This window comes from Homalodisca vitripennis, chromosome 2 (genome assembly GCF_021130785.1).
Source record: "Homalodisca vitripennis isolate AUS2020 chromosome 2, UT_GWSS_2.1, whole genome shotgun sequence".
In the NCBI taxonomy this organism is placed as follows: Eukaryota; Metazoa; Arthropoda; class Insecta; order Hemiptera; family Cicadellidae; genus Homalodisca; species Homalodisca vitripennis.
Genome location: NC_060208.1, coordinates 210,071,787 through 210,092,965, shown reverse-complemented (window position 1 = coordinate 210,092,965; position 21,179 = coordinate 210,071,787). Strand labels below are relative to the sequence as shown.

The window sequence follows — 21,179 nt, the reverse complement described above, 5'->3', positions numbered from 1 at the left end:
TATTTAAATATTCAATACGAATAGATAGTGGATATAATAAAACATGATATATTCTTATTGATTGTATTGCAAGAGATGGTAATTTATTAAATAATTTATTTTCATTCTCTAGTACGGTAAATTTATTAAAATTGTACATGTTTATAGTTTAATTAAGGGATTATGTTGTCTTTAACACATCAAAAAGTGGTTACAGATTACATTTTTGCTATTTGTAAAACTGCTGTATTACAAAACAAATTAGAATTTAAAAAGCGACATGTATATTACCACCAATAAACTGTACATAAATTAAAAACTGTGTAATGTTTTTTAATCATATTTGCCGACGTCAGATAGCGGTCTCCATTTATTGACAGTCTCAAGCACATCAACTTTTTAGATTTTTACTTCGATAATGAAGTAGTCCTAAAATATTAATAGCTCGTGTTGAGTGTTACAAAAGTAGTATGACAACGTAAAACAAGTTTTATTACTTAATTTGTGGACCACGACTGTAAGTGTCTATATGTTCTCTGTCTGCAGATTATTAATTTATTAATGGTCCAAAAAAAATAAATTAATTCGTTTAATCATTCTTATTATCGACCAAGGATTGAGTGCCCCTTGGTTTCCTTATTGGTAAATACCTATGATGGTACAACAACTTTATAACGTTGTACACAATATTACAAAAATAGTACTAAAATATGATGTAACTGTAACATAAAATATCAACGTAAGGTCTAACTTTTATTCAGTTTATATATAGTAATTTATTAATAAACTAGTCTTGTACAATATTATTCATGGGTGTTACAAAGAGGTACTAAAAAGGAACAAAAATATGGTATTAAATTAACAAGAATGTTAATTTGGAATGCAAGTGTCTACTAATTCCCCGGTTACATATTGCATTTTATTAATAAACGAGTGTGGTACATCATTATTTATTGGTATTACAAAACGGTACAAAAATGGTAGAAAATATAATGTAACTTTAACATAAAAATGTTGATGGTGGGTGCAAGTGTCTACCTGTTTACCGGTTCATAGATAAAGAACATTAACATAGTACTTTATCAATAAACATTAAGGAGTTCTTGTATTTTTAATAAATAAAACGTTTTAAAAATTCTGGAAGTGAATGGAAAGACCAATCTTTTTAGATCGGGAGCAACCGACGAACACCTGCAACCCTCATAAATTATGAAGGATATCTCTACTGTTGACAACAATAAGACCATAAAACCCTCCAGATGGCCTTCCGTTGTCCAGCGGCACGTCGCTTCGGCCGTCTTGGACCTTGGCTGGATTTGGCCTTGCAATATTCACACAGTTGTGTTGAATTGTGTGGATACCGATATATTACATACCTTCTTATTGGGAAGAGTATAGAGCAAGTTCTATGTTACTTATTATATTTTACTAGGGTCGATAAGACACGAAAGTAGATTTTCCATGACATAAAACATTGATGTCGGGTGCAAGTGTCTACCTGTTCCCCGGTTTATACATAGTACTTTATTAAAAAACTATTGAGGTACAAAATTATTTATTGGTATTACAAAAAGGTACAAAAATAGTACAAAAATATGATATAACTTTAAAATAAAAATATTAATGTCGGGTGCAAGTGTCTACCTGTTCCCCGGTTTATACATAGTACTTTATTAAAAAACTATTGAGGTACAAAATTATTTATTGGTATTACAAAAAGGTACAAAAATAGTACAAAAATATGATATAACTTTAAAATAAAAATATTAATGTCGGGTGCAAGTGTCTACCTGTTCCCCGGTTTATACATAGTACTTTATTAAAAAACTATTGAGGTACAAAATTATTTATTGGTATTACAAAAAGGTACAAAAATAGTACAAAAATATGATATAACTTTAAAATAAAAATATTAATGTCGGGTGCAAGTGTCTACCTGTTCCCCGGTTTATACATAGTACTTTATTAATAAACTATTGTGGTACAAAATTATTTATTGGTATTACAAAAAGGTACAAAAATGGTACAAAAATATGATATAACTTTAACATAAAAATATTAATGTCGGGGAACAGGGGGACACACGTAATTTTATTAGCTGCAGTAAAAGGTATACGCTACATTTGTTTTGATGGCTTTGTGTTCTCGTTTAGTTCTCGTTGCGATCATGTTAATCACATGCATTAAATTGAATGAAATTTTAATAATAAAAATTTCTATTACATTACTTTTAAAACTTTCATATTACAAAAAATCAAATCATCACATATACTGTCGTTATTAGTGCACTGCTTATTTTTTTAAATAGTGTAAACTAATAAAAGAACATAAAGCATTAACCACCAATTCAAGGCCTAACAGTATTAAATTGGATGTTTCTCTGTAGGTTAAAAAACCATTAAATATAAGATAATTTATAATGCTTACGGTTGAGTAAGAGACTTGACTGGTTTTGGAGCTGCAACATTTGTAAATTTCAACAGTTAATTATGCTCAAGTCTTCAATACTCTCAATCTTCAAAACAGACGCAATATAATCGATTTCTTGAATTTCGTAGAATCGACTTTGCACGATATAGCAAGTAAAACTAAACCTTGCCTACATGTTGCCAGATACTATGTTTCAAGGTTTTTCTAGGTACTTCAGAATACAACTGAACAACATTAACAATTCACATTGTTCATGTTTGTGTGAATTTATTCTCGGGCGTTCATGTTTCGATGTGATTATGTAAATACTGACCAAGTCAGGAACTGATTACGGTGCTCGAATATTATATTGATACTCTTTATGAACAATGGTAGCATTTTTTCTTACAACTTTATGTAAACATCCCTTTACATTTGTACAGACGTGGTTTTAAAGTGTATTTGCACCGATGATTTTTCTCTTTCAAAAATTTACACCCATGGAACGGTTGGCAATGAATGTGTTCATTCTTTAAAATAATGATTAGTTTTAAAATAAATTCTGTATTAGTTAAATTATTTTATTATTCAAATTTGCTTGCTAATATAACGGGGTTAAAGTTCACTGAAAACTGAAGTTGGCCGGCCACATTCTATTTTCAGTTCGGTTAAACAAACCAACACCGAGACTACAGTGAAGGGTCGTAAATCAAATTGACGTAAACTGTGTACGGCCTCCGTCGTGGCGGTGACCCTCGCTGCGGGAGTTGGAGTGTTCGCGGCGAGGGTCTTGTCTGGCGTTAATGGCCGCCGTGTTAATGGCAGGTCGTGTTAATGTACGTGTTCCCTATCGGTGTTAATTAAACTAGAGGCAAACCTAATGGCCAAGGTAGCAATTTATAGGTGTTCTCCTGTTATATAATATATGTTTATACTATATTGTGTCGCGTATTAGGCTTCGCTAATAATAGAACAAGGGACACTCCATAGAGGGCCGTCTACAATCATCGAAAATTAGATCACCTGAACAGAAAATCAGTTTTATAACTTAATACTTTGTCGAGATATTCTGCAGATTTACAGATGAATAGAAAAAGGAACAGTTAAAGATGCAAATCATATGTAGTCCTTTAAGCATATAATGAGGTTTGCAAGACTTCTGCATTAAACGGGTCGGGGTATACCCTAATTTATTTTGTCTCAATATTCTAGTTTATAGCAATATTGTTAAACATTACTTATTTTGGACTTATGTTAATTTTTTTTACTTGATATATATCCTTACAATATTGAAAATGCGAAAGTGTCTGTTTGTTTGTTTTATTTTCACGCATAAACTACTCAACCGAATGTACTGAAATTTTACATACACATTCTAACAGTTCCTGGGATGAATATAGACTTATTCCCATTTCGAACGTCCCTCCTGGCTACGCTCTACTGGTCTTTAAAATAAAAGATTTAAAAATCCCATCTTGATCTCCAAACAATAACTGTAGGACAGGTAAGCTACAACTCTAGTCAATAAGCTATATAAATCCATTTGCTAGTCTATGCACGTGGAGGATGGACCCTGATGTGATTAGGTTAAGTGATGAAGTCAACTTCTAACAACAAGCGGCAAGGTTATGAAGACAACTAGTCAATAAGCTATATAAATTCATCAACTGGTGTATGCAGGTGGAGGATGGACCCTGATGTGATTAGGCTAAGTGATGAAGTAAAATTCTGACAACAAGCGGCAAGGTTATGAAGACAACTAGTCAATAAGCTATATAAATTCATCAACTGGTGTATGCAGGTGGAGGATGGACCCGGATGTGATTAGGCTAAGTGATGAAGTAAAATTCTGAGAACAAGCGGCAAGGTTATGAAGACAACTAGTCAATAAGCTATATAAATTCATCAACTGGTGTATACAGATGGAGGATGGACCCTGATGTGATTAGGCTAAGTGATGAAGTAAAATTCTGAGAACAAGCGGCAAGGTTATGAAGACAACTAGTCAATAAGCCATATAAATTCATCAACTGGTGTATGCAGGTGGAGGACGGACCCTGATGTGATTAGGCTAAGTGATGAAGTAAAATTCTGACAACAAGCGGTAAGGTTATGAAGACAACTAGTCAATAAGCCATATAAATTCATCAACTGGTGTATGCAGGTGGAGGACGGACCCTGATGTGATTAGGTTAAGTGATGAAGTCAACTTCTAACAACAAGCGGCAAGGTTATGAGGACAACTAGTCAATAAGCCATATAAATTCATCAACTGGTGTATGCAGGTGGAGGACGGACCCTGATGTGATTAGGCTAAGTGATGGAGCGCCGGCCCGACCCCAGAGCTGCAGTTCGGCGATATATCACTCCCAACATGGCAGTCGTCCCTAGGGAAAGACCATGTCCCGAATAGTGCTTTGCACAGGCACGCATATCACTTTCATCCTCAGAGTCATATCAAACAATATAGAAATTTGGATATATAAATTATTCACTTAGTTTTGTATAATGTATTTCAACGATATGGAAGCATTATAGTATTCCATGAGTGTTGGATTTCTGTAAATAATTGACAAAATTCAAAATATTATTTTCAGTGATTGCACACACAGATTCTTATAAATAATAAATACAAATGTATCCCAGGCGCCCCTACAACAAATTTAAAAGAAGTTAACAATCAGAAAATTATAATTAAGAGTTCAATAATAGCAGAGTTATTTAACATTAATCAACATAGCCCATCGCTGAAATAGGTAAATTCATATTCCGTGTATAAATAATAGAGTAACGTAAGTATTTTTGCAAACAATCTCTAGTACAGTTTTCTGGAAATAAAATGTACCATTAATACAACATTTTTAGCATTCGTCAGTTGAATAAAAAGATTGCGTATTGTCTAATCTGAATGATCCAACTAGGGGTTGTATATTCATGTTATGTAGTTAATAAATTTTCCATACAAAGTTTACATTGTTTACTAGTTTTTTTGTATAGGTTTTGGAATATCGCTGTTTACTGTATTCTGCTCTTGTGATGGTAGATGTCATGTCTTTTAATAAATGGATCAAGGTTACTTTTATGCCATAAATCGAAGGTTTCCAATATACAAATAAAGCAACAAAAATAAATAGATATAGTCAAATTAACAATTAGGAATGTATACAATTGTTCCTCAAAGTATACCATAATTTCTTTTGGTATATCCATTGTTCAGTACATGTAATAACCTTAAACTTAAGCACTCTTAAGCTATATTATTTATAGAACTACTAGAGTTTGATTGGCCGGAAAATACATACAGAAATACCTCACTTTTTCCTGATATATAGAGACAAGGAATAACGGTGGTTTCACTTGCGCATTCATTCAGGCAAATCGGAGAGTAAGAAGAATAAGAACAGAAGAGACTTACAAGTTCCAGGGAGTCCAGTCTGGCGGAAGAGTCGGTGGCAGTAGCACTAGTTGACGGCCTCTGTTTGAGCTTGGGGGAGTCGCCGACTAAGGGAGTCGGGGAGTCGGACGAGGGAGCGTGCCCCATCAACAGGGGAGAGTCTGAAAATAAATTTAGTGGTAAATCATCATACTAAATAATCCGGAGAGTCGGAATAGGGTGCTTGCCCCATCAACAGGGGAGAGTCTGAAAATACATTTAGTGGTAAATCGTCATACTAAATAATCCGGAGAGTCGGAAGAGGGTGCTTGCCCCATCAACAGGGGAGAGTCTGAAAATAAATTTGTGGTAAATCATCAAACTACATAATCCGGGGAATTGGACATGGGAGCGTACCCCATCAACAGGGGAGAGTCTGAAAATACATTTGTGGTAAATCATCAAACAACATAATCCGGGGAGTCGGACGTGGGAGCGTGCCTCATCAACAGGGGAGAGTCTGAAAATAAATTTAGTGGTAAGTCATCAAACTATATAATCCGGGGAGACGGACGAGGGAGCGTGCCCCATCAACAAGGGAGAGTCTGAAAATAAATTTGTGGTAAGTCATCAAACTACATAATCCGGGGAATCGGACGAGGGAGCGTGCCCTATCAACAGGGGAGAGTCTGAAAATACATTTGTGGTAAATCATCATACTAAATAATCCGGGGAGTCGGACGAGGGAGCTTGCCCCATCAACAGGGGCGAGTCTGAAAATATATTTGTGGTAAGTCATCATACTAAATAATCCAGAGAGTCGGAAGAGGGAGCTTGCGCCATCAACAGGGGAGTGTCTGAAAATACATTTTATGGTAAATCATCATACTAAATAATCCGGAGAGTCGGAAATTACATTTAGGGGTAAGTCATCAAACTAAATAATTCGGGGAATTGGACGAGGGAGCGTGCCCCATCAACAGACAATTTCCGTTATTGCAAGATAATAATATCGATATGTAATTTTGCATGCACAAGGCTCGTAGGTAGGCCCTACGAAGCCCATGTTATTTGGAACATATTAATGACCTATTTTATCTGGAATTATTTTTTGGATCGCTTCCAAAATTTAACAATCTACTTCCATCGCTATATAACAAATGAATGTGGGGTAATTTCAAGCTAGTTTGTATATTTTGTGAAATCATAATATTTTACTGCATGTCAAAAAAGGATAGAACATTTATATGGATTTTTAAAATTATTTTTTATACACATAAAATATTTAACAATTCCTCTGTTAAAAGTTGTGTGTATATATATATATATATATATATATATATACGGCATGCATAAGCACACACAATTTAATTTGGATATAGTGAGTAGTCTTTGAGATAATGGGTAATTTATGTTTAAATAAATAAGTTGCGGATAACAGCTACAAAAGAAGAATTTGGAGAATACAAATTTACTTTAGATGCCTAATACATTCCAGGAGCATAAAAAGGCATCTCTAGGTCTTCTATAGCTGAGAACTTCTCTTCAGCTTTCTATGAGCAACTAATTTCTTCTATCTTCTTTTTTAATCTATTCAGTAGCTTTTCCCGTTTTTTCCCACTCGCAAAATGTTCATCATTTCTGCACAAACTTTGCTAGTAAGCAACCTCATCTTGTCCATCAAGTACCATACACTTTACCATATACCTTTACAGAACTTTCCTGGTTTCCAGTTGCCTCATAAATCCCTGAGTTTGTAAAACTTCTCACTAGCTGCCATATATTACATGCAAAATTACATGTAGTCACTAGGCCTTCGCTAATCTATTTTGAAGTTAGGTTCTGCCGACAAGGTTTACAACACTCTAAACTTAAAAGGAAACAAATTAATGATGTCAGAGTTATTTTCTGTGAGGAACTTTGAGAATGAAGATGTAATGTCACAAAGTTTTCTTATCGACGAACTCACTTTTATAGGTTAGCTTTGTGAAGGCAGGATTGATTTATTTTGGCTGGAAAAACTGAGCTTGGCAGGACTGACTTTAACCGTGAGTTTCCTTTTACGAACGTTTATCCTCTTTTTGAAACTCCTTTTCGATATTGTTATTGTCACGAAGTATAAGCGTATAGGTGCACAATAATACTTAAAACGGTATGCAGATAAACACTCAAAAGATTTACAAATAAACAATAACCTACACATAAAGAAGAAAAAAATTCTATCTAATCATCTGTTTTGACTGTCGAAACCTCTAAGCAAGCTGCCAACTTATGCGAACAAAAAACATACTAAGTGTAGTGGGCACTATAACAAATTTCCCCAAACTAGTCCTGACCAATGTTGTACTTTTTTGCATGAAATATTATATTATTTAATAAATTATTAAAAATTCTTTCTGATGGCATTTTTGCATGAACTTTATGTAAAATTAAATAATTAAATATATAAATAATGTAGTGAATAATTTCCAATAAAAACCTTTAAATCAAATGTTATTAAACATTTTTGCTTACCGACCTCCATTAAACTTATAAAGGGTGTTGGGGGGGGGTTTATAAAAGGGGAATCACACCCACTGTCCGCTAATTTGTTGCAGGCTGCTGAAGTTGTACAATTGATAAAAACACACACTAACATTAGTTTCACTTTAGTTTGATAACTTTGATTTTGGTGAGTCCATCGACGTGATGTGTTTGTTTACTTTTTACACGCATAAACTTATGTCATAGAACTGATACCTGAAAGAGTTTAGATACTAGTCTTTGAAATGTCGCTTTTCTTATATCTTCTAACATATAAATGGAGCAAAATTCACCATTCTCATATAAAGATGACACAATTTTGTTATTTATATTCCTTAAATTACTGTATAAACCGCATAGACTTTATTTTTATTATATTCTCCTTACAAGCCAATATTGCTAATTTAACCAAAAAACGAACTGACACACAAAGTGTAAATAAATTTAAACATTGGAAAAATGTGTAGAAGAAATTTAACTTGGTAATTTTGATTTTTCTGTAAAGAATTAATAATAATTAATGTGTAATAACTACACATTTACATATTACAATCAAACAAAATGTCAAGAAAAAGTATTTACGCTAAGAACATCATTTTGTTAGTTGTTTATTAAATATTCTTGGTGAAATTCGAGGCTATCTGCGTAACGAATTCGAATACTATAAAGGATGAAATATGAATAATTTTATTCATGACAGAAATACATACAGGACGTGCATAAATTTCTCACTGGCTTACATCAAAACCGACTTTCCTTGCCCGACCGTATTCCTTGGGCAGTGGAACGAATATCAATATGGCGTCAAAGTTATGGGTCCTATACTTATATTCATGACGTTTCCATCACTATAAAAGTATTTTCTCGCGTCATATAGAATTATTCATATAAATATTCTTATGATCTAAAGAGTTTGAACAAGAGCTGTTCCATATTGTTATCCTTGCAAGTAAAAAGGAAAAAAATCTTTTCTAACAAGGTTAATTGGTGTGACGCAAACTGTTCCTTGTTGATTAAAGCTCGTTTGGTTAAAAGTGTCTCTGTAATTGAATGTAGCGGCAGGACAGCTTGTCTTGTAATTACACAATTAATTGTATCCAGACACGATAATTGTTACGGCCACACTTTATACACGTTTCAAAACTACCAAACCTAACCAACTAGAAGTGCTAACTGTTTGTGAACCAGCCTGCAATATCATTCATTGTACATTGGTCCTCATAGTATTGAACTATCCAATAGGTTGGACAAATTTATAAATATTGGAGCAATTTAAAATATAAATTATATTATCTTTGTTACGTGGTGGGAAATCTTTATGTTTACACGCCTTTAATGTAACTGATTTCAACCAAACATTGTTTTGTTTTTCTCCTTCTTTGTTTTGGTTAGAGTTGAGATGATAAATTCCTTTGAGAAAGATAAAGATAATCTTATCGCTCTGATTTGCTTCTCTCGATGCAAGTGTCTGCGCACTTCTTTACTCCGATTTATACTGCAGAAAGTGCACTCCTGATTTTAAAACATCACTGTTTTACAATGTAAAAAAGACTTTCCCAACCATATAAGAGTAGTTCTTTCATTATCATATTTCGAAAGGAATTGCTTGGCTTTCAAACCTCTGATTCACGACATTGGAGAACAGTTATTTACAAAGTTTGAGAGAAGTGGTGAGCAAACTGCTTCATAATCCGCAGCGCGTTTAACAGAAGGAGATCTTTTTAATATTCTATTTCACGTTTGATTCAAAAATAAAAAGCAATACCTTCGTAGTGTTTAACCACTCGAGAAGTGATATTTTGACCTACAACATACAGATTGTCGATTTGTTTATTAATTCACTCATAATCCAAGAGGACCCTAGAATCCAAGGTATTGCACCTAGTATCAAGGGTTCGTAATGGATATAGAATGATTCTGATAGGGCCACAGAAGAGATTATCAGCGGATATGCCTATGGTGTTGGAGTTGTACCTAATAGTCTGAAGGACGCTATACGCAAGATAAGATCTATAAACTGTTAAAGATTTGTAGAATGGATGCTACAGAGGTACCTATTATACCTTGAAGTAACTAATTGAATTTGTCTCAACAACAGAAGGCCAGTATCTCTATATATGACTTCAAAGTTTTTTTATCAAACAGTTTTGGTTATTTTGGACTTTACATTTTGGTTTCTCAGTGGAATCACGAGTAGGCTAACAGGGGATACCTTAAAAAAAACTTTGGATCGGCAGCTCTGACAACCTAAAAATGTTTAAAATATTCCAAATCACATACAACATTATTCTAAATTTATAACAGAATTTTATCCTGATTTTCACAAATGATAATTTGCTACGAAATGTTAATAAAATCACCCTTAACAGAAAAAGTATAGTCCACACAACCAAGACTTACTAAAACTGAAGTTTTAAAGAGTATGCTTGAAAGGCCCAATATTCACGTCAGAAAAATTATCAAAATGTATCTTTTGGCTTTGAACAATGCAATGAACCACGTTTTGGTATCTCTAAAATTATGACCAATAAATTAAAAAGTAGCGTAACAGTAAAAATTTAAACAATAGCTGGCAAAATGGATTGTACCTCCAACAATGCAATGGACCAGCTAATCTGTAAGTTTTCCCCTAATGACTGCATTGGGCAAAGCTAAGATTTTCTTCGGGTAAGAATGACGAGTCACCTTTTTCAAAAAATCATGAGGAAGAAAAAAGCCAGTAGTCTTACACTGCTATTCACCATAACAGCAATTTTTATGATTGTTATGAACTCAAAGAAAGCTATAAACAAAAAAACTCTTGTAATAATACCTCACGAAACTATATGAATTGGCATATTACCTCATATTAAAATCTAAACCCGCTACACAAATATTAAAATTCACAATTTTTTTTATATTCCAATTAATTTTTTAGATATTCATGTATTAACTTAAGCAATTTATAAGATTTTATTTTTATTTGTCAAACGACAACTTATTAAAATTATTTTAAATGTAAAAACTGTTATTTATCTTTTAACATTTATGTTATCAGGCGTTTCTTCTTCTTATATTTGTTTATTGTTATACAGTTTTCAGTTTTGATATTGTGTAGTTACATTAGTATTACAATTACATTACATAAGTATATGTTTACTTTATCAAACTTTTTTAGAACTTTAAGTTCTATCAGAAAGTGTTTTAACTTATCAAGTTTACAAGGTTTTATAAATCATATTCAAGTTTTATTTTTGAAAATGGCAAAAAATACTTACTAATAAGAATTAACCCATAGTACATTTAGCGTTTAAAGGGCTTCTAACAATTTAAATCAGACATGAATAACATACATATTTCTTGTCCCTAACTCGTGAAATATATTGAAATATTCAAAAGCTCTTAAACTCCTCTTTGGAAAGTTCAGAGTGGAAGTGTGTAATATATGTTGAGCTGCTTTTGAGTTTTCCTGAATCTGCATCTGATTTAAACTCACTTGCTCTGTCTTTATTTCTAAGTTTTTCACCTCTACTTTTATAATTGATACGTGTTCAAACAGGTATAATATTGTTCATTATTTAACATCAGAACGGCTTTAAAAACGTTTGTACTATGATGAAAGATGAGAGAACAATTATTGGTAAATATAATACATATTCGGATGAAGCCATTTAGATATTTCGAGTTATTTTTTAGCTCAAATTAGGATGATAATTTATATCTGTGTTTTCAGCGTGAGTTTAAGAAAGGTGAGTTCAAATAATTCATGCATCCGGATTGAGATATTTCAAACGTGCTTGGTGAAAGTGTTAAAATAATTGGAATTTTATCAATATAATCAATTACAAAAAAAGAAATACTGAAAACAGCTCAAAAACACAAAATAAGAAAAGTGTTTACATTTATGATCATAAATCAAATACTAAGGTCACTTCGGAAAATTAGTTTAAAATGCTAAAGATTCTAAACTCAAAAAAGTGTAATTTGTACAACATACTCTTTGTTTAAACTTTGTTATTGACAATGGAAGGTTTACAGGATAACCAGATTTCGGAAATTTACCATCGTTATGGTTATAAAAGGTATAACAAAACGTTTCGAGGATTGGAATCTATGCTCTTAGTCAGGTGCATTCTCTGTAGTGACAACGCCTGGACTGGACTCCAAGCAGCTTTTGGGTATGTATGAACCCTTTCATTTCCATTCTTTTCTTCTATCTATTCTTTATTTGTGTACGTAAAAAATCATGTCTCTGTCTGGCTGTTGGACGACGACGCTGAACACGCTGAGTCGCTGCTCTCATCTATATACTATACTCATATATATGATCACATGTATTTACTTTTCGTTCACGTTCACTTTGTCACGTTCTATTGTTTTACTATGGCTGTCTTATGCCGTTTCGCCTCATATCTCCGATGGTTTTTAACATCTCTAATAACCTAAATTTAACTTTAATTAACGTTAGTAATTAATTTTTTTTTCAATTCAATGATTTAATTCTATAGCAATAACATACCTTATTTTGTTTTTTTATCATTCTATATCAAAGCAATTAGATTATTCAGTATCGTGGCATACTTTATGTAGTCTGTGTCCAACAAATTACAGTTGTCTATTTTTATTGTAGATTACAGATATAGTAACTGTTTTAATAATATACAAAACTGTTAGTCTGCACAAGCCTGAAATAAATTTGATTTGATATGTACTAACACCTCCCCCACCTGACGAAGAGAATAGGTTTCAATCCTCGAAACATTGTGATATACATTTTGTTATCATAACGACGAGAACATAGACATTAAATCTACTGAAAATATCCATATCAGTTAAGTGTAGCTCTTAATTTTAATAATAAAAAAATTGTATTATAATATTATTCACTGTTAATTTAAACCTTTAAAAGATTTATTTACAAAATATATAGTTATAGGTAACATTTAGGGTATTATTTTTCGTAAATAATAATAATAATAAAAATAAAGGGTTCATAAGAAGTAGGCCTACATATTATTTAAACTTCGAAATTGAAATATTTCAAACTAAGCTTTTCTTAAACAGTGAGGAGTTTCTAAATGAGATCTGCATTTCAACAGAGATAGGCTGCAGGATGATGTTCCTGCACTCCCCTTCCCCTTACATTAAGCATTACGTCAGTGTCTCATACGTAGCATGCCGGGTTAAATGAAGTCCTTCCAACCTCTCGAAGCATAGCTCATTTCATTGAAGTTGAAATTAACTTCTTGAAAAATATTTTGCAGAATAGATGTAAGCCGTGAATCTTTAACGTATGATTTTAAGGTTTGCTACAAAAAATTAGAACGTAAATTTAAATCAAATAACAATATTAGGCCATTTAGATATAAAAAAAAATAAAGATGGTTCTTTTACGTTTTTATGTACACAAACGTTGGATCCTGTATAGAATTGGGTACCTTCACTCATGCACTGTTTATTTACTTTAGCAGTGACAATATGTAAAAGCCTGCTTAGTAACTTATTGCAAGTACGAAGTTTTACAAAGAGTTATACGTAGCTAATAATCTAATAATAGAAAGTAAAATACGTACATATTACGATTTCTTCAATTAGTGTAATTTGCTTATAAGTAAATATTAAAGTTGAATTACTCCGCTTAAACCTGCTTAATACTAAATGTTTAATTATAAAACAGAGTCGCCCGCAATAACTTAAGGTGTAAGGCTAAAGTTAAACCGCAAAGGTAGGGTGACTAGCTATCTAATAACTGTAATATTAAACGCCTGCAGTAAAAATTATTTTAAAATCTATTCGGGAATTTAATATTTCAGCCCGGAAAAGATAAAATGTCTTCAACTGTTAATATCAATCGTCACGGAAAGGAATATTCCGGATAGAATATGACTGTCCCTAACACTATTCAAAGTTATTATAAGAAAAGTCGAGCGAATATTTGCTTTAATCAAATACTTCCTTTTTTAGTTTTGAACGTATTTCATATAGTTAAATAAGTGTTAATGAGGAAGTAAAGTAGCTAACTTTAAAACTATTAATACGAGGTAGGAGTACACCACACCACGTGTACATATTAAGTCTCGCTGAGAAATTTCAAGTATACAGCTCGCGTCATTATTGAATAGGCATATATACAATCATGCTGAAAAAAAACTTTTTACATCCTTCGGCAAACAGAAGAGAAGTTCAGTGTGTGCAACATCATAGAACTAATTCTTGTCAATGTTGAAACTAATGCAAAATTTCTAGTCTACAGATAAAATCTTTCTCGAGACACCTTTCCATACGGTACAACCACATTTTTCTATAAAATTGGGTATCATATCGATTTTTAAATAATAAAATTCTACACACAAAGCTACCAAAAATTATATTGGATTATTTAAATAATTAGGTTAAAATATGTGTAAATATGTCACGTGCTGAAAACTTTAGGACTATACTGAGTTTGTTAAAAAAAAATGTATTCATTCTGCTATTTCCTTGTTCCTATCATGGTTAACCATAAGACAAATGTAAAAATATTAACTAGCGCTCAGCCCAAATCCCATGGCGTGACATTTACCGTATTCAAACTCAGAGTTCTTGATATAGAAATATGGACTCATGCACAATTTCAACTTAAAAGGTCATTTCGTTTTCAAGATATCGTGCGGAAAGACAGACAGTCAATCACATTCAGCGTTTCCTCTTTTATACATCTATTTTAAATATATAACTTAAATATATAAAAGTACAAAGATTTTCATAAAAAAATAATAGTCGTCCATGATTACATTCCAGATAAAAACACTGCACCTACTTCAATAGCTCTTAAATTATTAATTTCCCATTAAATAGTATTTTAAACGCGAATTGCGTTAAGTGTCATCGGGTAAAATGTTTAAACGCGAAAAAGTTCAGCTTTGATCTTGCACGCAACGTGCTTAACGAAGACAAAGCGTAAACGATAAGTGGGCAGAGCTTTACTCAAAGGCTTGTAAAGTACTGATGCCTTGGTTGAGTAAACGTCATTTTTTATTTATGGAAGTTTGATGTTAAAAAAAGACGGAATCGTGGGTTGTATTAACTTATTTGACGTTTTTGAGTTAGTATAAGCTGAACATCTTGACGTTATAAAACCAAGGAATAAGGAATTTGGAAGCATAGAAGCGGTAGTTTTAGGTAGATTTCGTATACAAAATCAGACTATTTAGCAATTGTATGCATGGCAGCACTTAAAGGAAATTTCTAGGTAACTTCTGCGAATACGACCCATAAACATCAAAATCATCCCCCGTTCAAAAGTTATATACATATGTACGCTTGCACAAGCCGGGAGCGCCAAACATGTCATTGTTAGTTATCAATGGTTTGTTGCTCCTGGCCTCTACAAGAGTATCTTTAAAGTGGCCGAACTCGCTTATGCATTGACGGATTTCGTTGAAATAAGTAGCGTTCAATTGTAATAACATTTTCCAAATGTTGGTACCTTGTAAATTGTTTATATCTGGTGTGATACAACTGATGCCAATCAAAACACAAAATGTTTACGGCTTCTAGATTGTGAGAGTGTACCGTAGTTGATCTTGCTTATGTCTTGACGGATTCCGTTGAAACTAGTACCGTTGGAATTGCAACTAATTTCTCCAAATAGTTGGTGCCTAGTGCATCTATCTATATATATATATATATATATATATATATATATATATATATATATATATATATATATATAAATGAATGTTTGTGTGTTTGTCCTTTATGGAATCGTGAACTATTTGACCGATCATTATGCAAATTTGTATGTATGTGTAATTTTCAAGGAGAAGGTTTATATGTTATGCCCATTGATTTAACACGCTACCAGGCAGTGGTGCTGAAGATAAAAGTTTTAGAAGTGCCTGCACATTATAAACTGCAATTACGAGACAGTTACGTATAATAAATAGCCATACACTAATTGAAGGCGCTAAGTTATTATGTATATTTGTCTTTAAAATCAATTCCTGGTTGAACTTAAAGCTTGAGGTTAGACCTCTTAATAATAAATTACATGTACGTGTACAATGGTTATAAGCATACACATATTTTCATGATTGTGGCAACAACGCAAACTCTATATCGGCGTTCGAAATATAATTCACTTGATCCAGATTCACTGGCAAAGCGTGCGAAGCCGAGGAAAACAGCTAGTATTTTAGTAATATACTGGTTGTTTTGTTATTTGACTTAAAAAGTTTTCAACAGACGCCATTTTGTTAGTATTAAAGAAAATAACACAATTTTTTTTTTCCTCTTACCTATTTAAACCTATGTGTCAAATTTGGTTTCTTCAGATTTACTAGTTTTAGAGATGATAATTTGTTAATAAAACATACAAAATGGCGGTTAGCGGCTAAACAAAGTGGAAATTGGAAAACCGTTATTCTTTATTTTTAGCTTAGAATCACACATAAAATGCATAGCTAGCCCAACCTTTTTGTTACACCCTGTTATTATACAAAACATCTTTACACCACCAATTAAGTCGACCAATACAGTAAACTAATATTTAATGTATAATGCGCACCTTTTTAGGTGCTTGGGTGCAATGCGTAACATTTCTATGATTTCATGTCGAGAATAAAGTATTTTTGAATTTGAATTTGACTTTGAAATGGAAGGACCACTCCAGGCGCAGCTATCCAAGATAAGGATCACTTGGAGAGATTGATATCGTTGCCTATCGTAATTAACCTGGAATTTTGAGAACATCCAGGTAAAGGTTCGCGATATTATCCCTGATGGTGATTATTGCAGTTATGTAAGAACAAGAAATTATTTCAAAGACATTAAATATGATTGGATATTATACACCGTGTATACAATAATGCCCGTTAGTAAACTTCTGGGGGCCATGAAAATTCCAGTGATGTTCGACCTAAGAGTTGGGATTTTCTAACAACAATCTCAGGACTTTTCAGTGTCTAAGAAAATACCAGAACAATCACCGGTTTCCTGTGAAAAGTTTGTAAACTGTTGAAACACTCTCGTAAACAGAGTTTTCCCAGTAGTTAAAATAGGTTTAATGAAAAATAATAATTGTAGCGAATTCAATAGCTTGAATCAGTACTCAAGTAGTATTCAACTAATTTTCACGAAATCCATCACAATTTATATTCTTGGATATACAATTTTATAAATTAATTCATGAAAGTTCACAACTTATAATATTAAGATACGTACAAAGCAACGGAGTCCCAAATAAATAACTAAAATGTTCTAAACAGATTTCTGCAATTTTATTTGAACTGTTAATTAAAATCAAAAGCTAGGAATCTAAGATGTAAAGTTCTAAATCACAACACGTTTTGCTAAGGTACGTATGCTACAAAACGTTTATTCCGGGGAGACCCTGGTCGCAAAGTAAGTTTAGTTCAAAGAAGTTCTCTTGGTTATTTCCTTGAGGTCACGCACTTTCATACTTGTCAATTTGAATTATAAACTTATGTGTAGTCTCATGTGGTTTGTCTTTTTGTCTCTTAGGAGTCTATTTCCGGTTAAATTTGAATCCAATTTTTAATCCATGGATCCAATTACGTATGAAACAATATTGGAAATATTTTTGAGTTTTTAAAATGAATTAATTGCGTTGTGAGTAACCAAAATTCAATGAACAACGCAAGACGCTTCTCTCTTCAAGGGAATACTTTGCAATGATTGGCCTATTCGAAAACTATTCTAAATCTTCAGTCTTCCAGTATTAAATTAAAGATTACCTGATTTTAATTTTAAGCCTTTAGACAACTTTCGCCTTTTGAAAAAATGAGTTCGTCCTTAAATAATGTAAAATGTGTTAAGAAAATAGTGAAAAGCTGTTCAAATAAATCTAGCTTTATTATAAAATTAATGATTTGTATCTCATCACCTTCGTAAACAAACGTATTCAAAATATTGAGTATAAAATAACAGGTTGTAACTTACTAATTTGATTTTCTTAATGACAAATTTTATAATTAAGTATAAAAGGTTGTTAATTAATATGGGAAATACGCATTATTAATCTGCAGTCTAGTATTTACGCCATACGCATTATTCTAGTTTAAATATTACACTGATATGGAATCAATGAAAAGTTACACCTAGCGCCAGTGTTTGCACAATCAGTTGAGCAGGCACTGTTTGGTGTGAACAAATATTTGATTTATTATAACAATCTTTGCCGACGCTTGTGACATAACAAAATAAATTTAGAAGCGGCAAACTTAAGTTCCAATTTAGAGACAAACATCGAATAGAACTTAAACTAGTAAAAGATTTCCAAATGCGACAGTTAGCTAATTAAATAGACCACCTTTATGTATTGAACGTAAAGCCAATACGTGGATAGCCTAATGAATATTTAATTAGTCAAGCACCGCTTAGTCTAAATGACATGTTGATATGAGCCTACAGCACTGACTGAATATCCCTTTACTCAGTAAACGGTTACTGTTCAAGCAGAATCTGTGCAACAGAAACACTATTTGGGGAGCTTTCAATACAATCGTACTAGTTTTACAGCCAAAGGTAAAAGGCAGAGAGAGGGAGAGAGAGAGAGAAGGGGAGAAAGAGAGAAGGAGGGAGAAAGGGGGAAGGGTGAGAGGGGAGAGTAAGAGTGAGAGGGAGAGAGAGAGGTGGGACATAGGGAGGGAGAGAGAGAGAGAGATTTTTTTATTATTTAAATCTTTATTTTATGGTATTCTTGCATTCTTCTTCATTGAGATTTATTATTTTTGTTTTTCAGGGAATTAATACTGCTATTTATATTTTTTTATATACCTTTTGTGGAATTGTTGTGTGTATGATTAATGGTTGGTGTTTTCTTTTCCTTGTACTATCAATATTGTTATTCACACTGTTTTTGTGTTTTTTTGTTACTTTGCTTTACAATTATTGTAGTATAGCTTGACTACATCCTAGTCTGTTTGTCTTATTTAGATATGGACTATATTAATTTATTTTGTTATAAATAGTACCAAAACTAAATGTTTATATTATTGTTGATTCATATAAATATTGTATTTAAAACTCATTTTGTTGATGGGTTACAAATGGTGGTAACAATGAAAATGTGCATGACACGGTGGCTGTGGGAATCTCCTGTGTTTGGTTGGACTACGACACAGGATCCTTAGTTAGGCGTTGATGGGAGAAGCCTAAACCTGATATGGAGTGTAATGAAATGATCAGCTGTGTATGGCAGACCAGCACAGGAGAGGGTAAATGGGAAGTAAGATGAAGCGATAAATCAGACGTAATTTAATAATCAACAACGGTTCGACATAAAATGCGACGGTGAAAGATGAAATTTAAAACAAAAATCTAAATAAAACCAATTAAAACGAGGTAAGAGTACGGAAGTCTCAAGGTTAGCTTCGCTGAGGTAGCATGCACAATTATAATTCTGTAGCTTATTTTATTAGTCCACATGTATTACAACGTTACATATTAAAATATCATACGATTGTATTCAGTTTATTTACAAATTATTTTATTCTGTGTTTTCCCGTTTCCATTATAGGTACCCATAAAACTAAAAAGTTTCGCTAACGGTAAGCCAAATCCCGTGGAGTGACTTGCCTTGCCATTAGATACGATGTGAATTGTATACAAATTAATCTTAAGTCTATAGGTCAATTCAATTGTCTTGCAGATAAACAGATAGACGGAAAAAGATATTTATAGCTTCTCAAGTAAAGATGTCCTTCCTTTACCAAAATATTATTTTATTTAAACTTGTAACTGTTGAATCTGCCCTGTCTATACATCCTAGATACAGTTTCATTTTGTATGTCCAAATGTACCCTGATAAGAGGTGGTGACGTGCATGTATATGAGACAAGAGGCAGAGACAACCACCGATCTGGAAGACACAGACCGGTTGTTTATGAACACTTGCCATCGCAATTAGGTGTTCATTTTATCAACAGATTACCAGATTTCATAAAAATTAATCCAACGCCTCGGTCATTAAAATCCATTTTAAACGCGTTTTAGAGTCAATGGCATTTTATAACCTCGGCGAGTTTTTGGTATGTAACTGTGAGACCAGCCATTCTGAAAACTGACCCTGGCGTTCAAGATGGTGTAATTTATCGAGTGACGAGTGAATGAGTGCAACATTTTTATGTGTGAATATGACACTGTGGTATGATTACAAAATTTTATATTAAATAGCTGACCTTTGCCATATAATGTATATTATATACGGTAATAAAAGATTTGAATTGCACGTGGTAAATCTTGTTGGCATACCAACTTTAGACGGGTAAAACAATGATAATTTTATAAAGGTTTGAGAAGAAATTTTTTATACTGGTCTTGAACTAAGAATGTATTGTAAACGAAACTGGAAGCATCTAATAAATAACGAACCAGCGGCGTCCGCTAAAGCATCAACCCCCGAGTCGGATCTTCTGTAAGAGCAAGCATAGTACAGTGGATTGCATGCGTATAGCGCGTGCGCTATTACTTGCGGCATGCACAGCGCATGCGTTGTACTTGCACAGGACAGACTCACGGGTTCGCTGCCTCGTTACGCCTGCCAGACGCAATTTTCTCACGATGGCTCGCAATTAGGCAGTAGTGAAAAACACCTTTTCGATAAAAAATTATGAAATATTAGTATATATAAGTATATTTTTATCATACATAATAGCCCTGATAAATAACACTCTGAAGTTTAAAAGAACATTGCTCCAAACAGCTAGTTTTAAATTATTTTACATAACTACATAAATATTGAAAATTTCATGTTTATAAACTTAAAAAATTGTTGTAAAATCAATATCCCTTCAGTCGAAAGAAAGGTATATTCACGTGAGGCCGTCATCTCCATAATGTCAAACCAAAGATGTATTATTAGTTTAGATGCTTTATTTGCACAACACTGAGGGGACAATAACCTTTAATGTTA

At 32.8% G+C, this 21,179-nt stretch overlaps 1 protein-coding gene across 1 annotated transcript in view; it reads right to left on the bottom strand.

Moving 5' to 3' along the window:
- Window positions 1-21,179, bottom strand: part of LOC124355380 (multiple C2 and transmembrane domain-containing protein-like) — a 590,080-nt gene that overhangs the window by 274,353 nt on the left and 294,548 nt on the right. Inside the window, 1 exon segment of the mRNA XM_046806501.1 lies at window positions 5,804-5,943. Coding sequence (XP_046662457.1) covers window positions 5,804-5,943 — 140 coding nt within the window.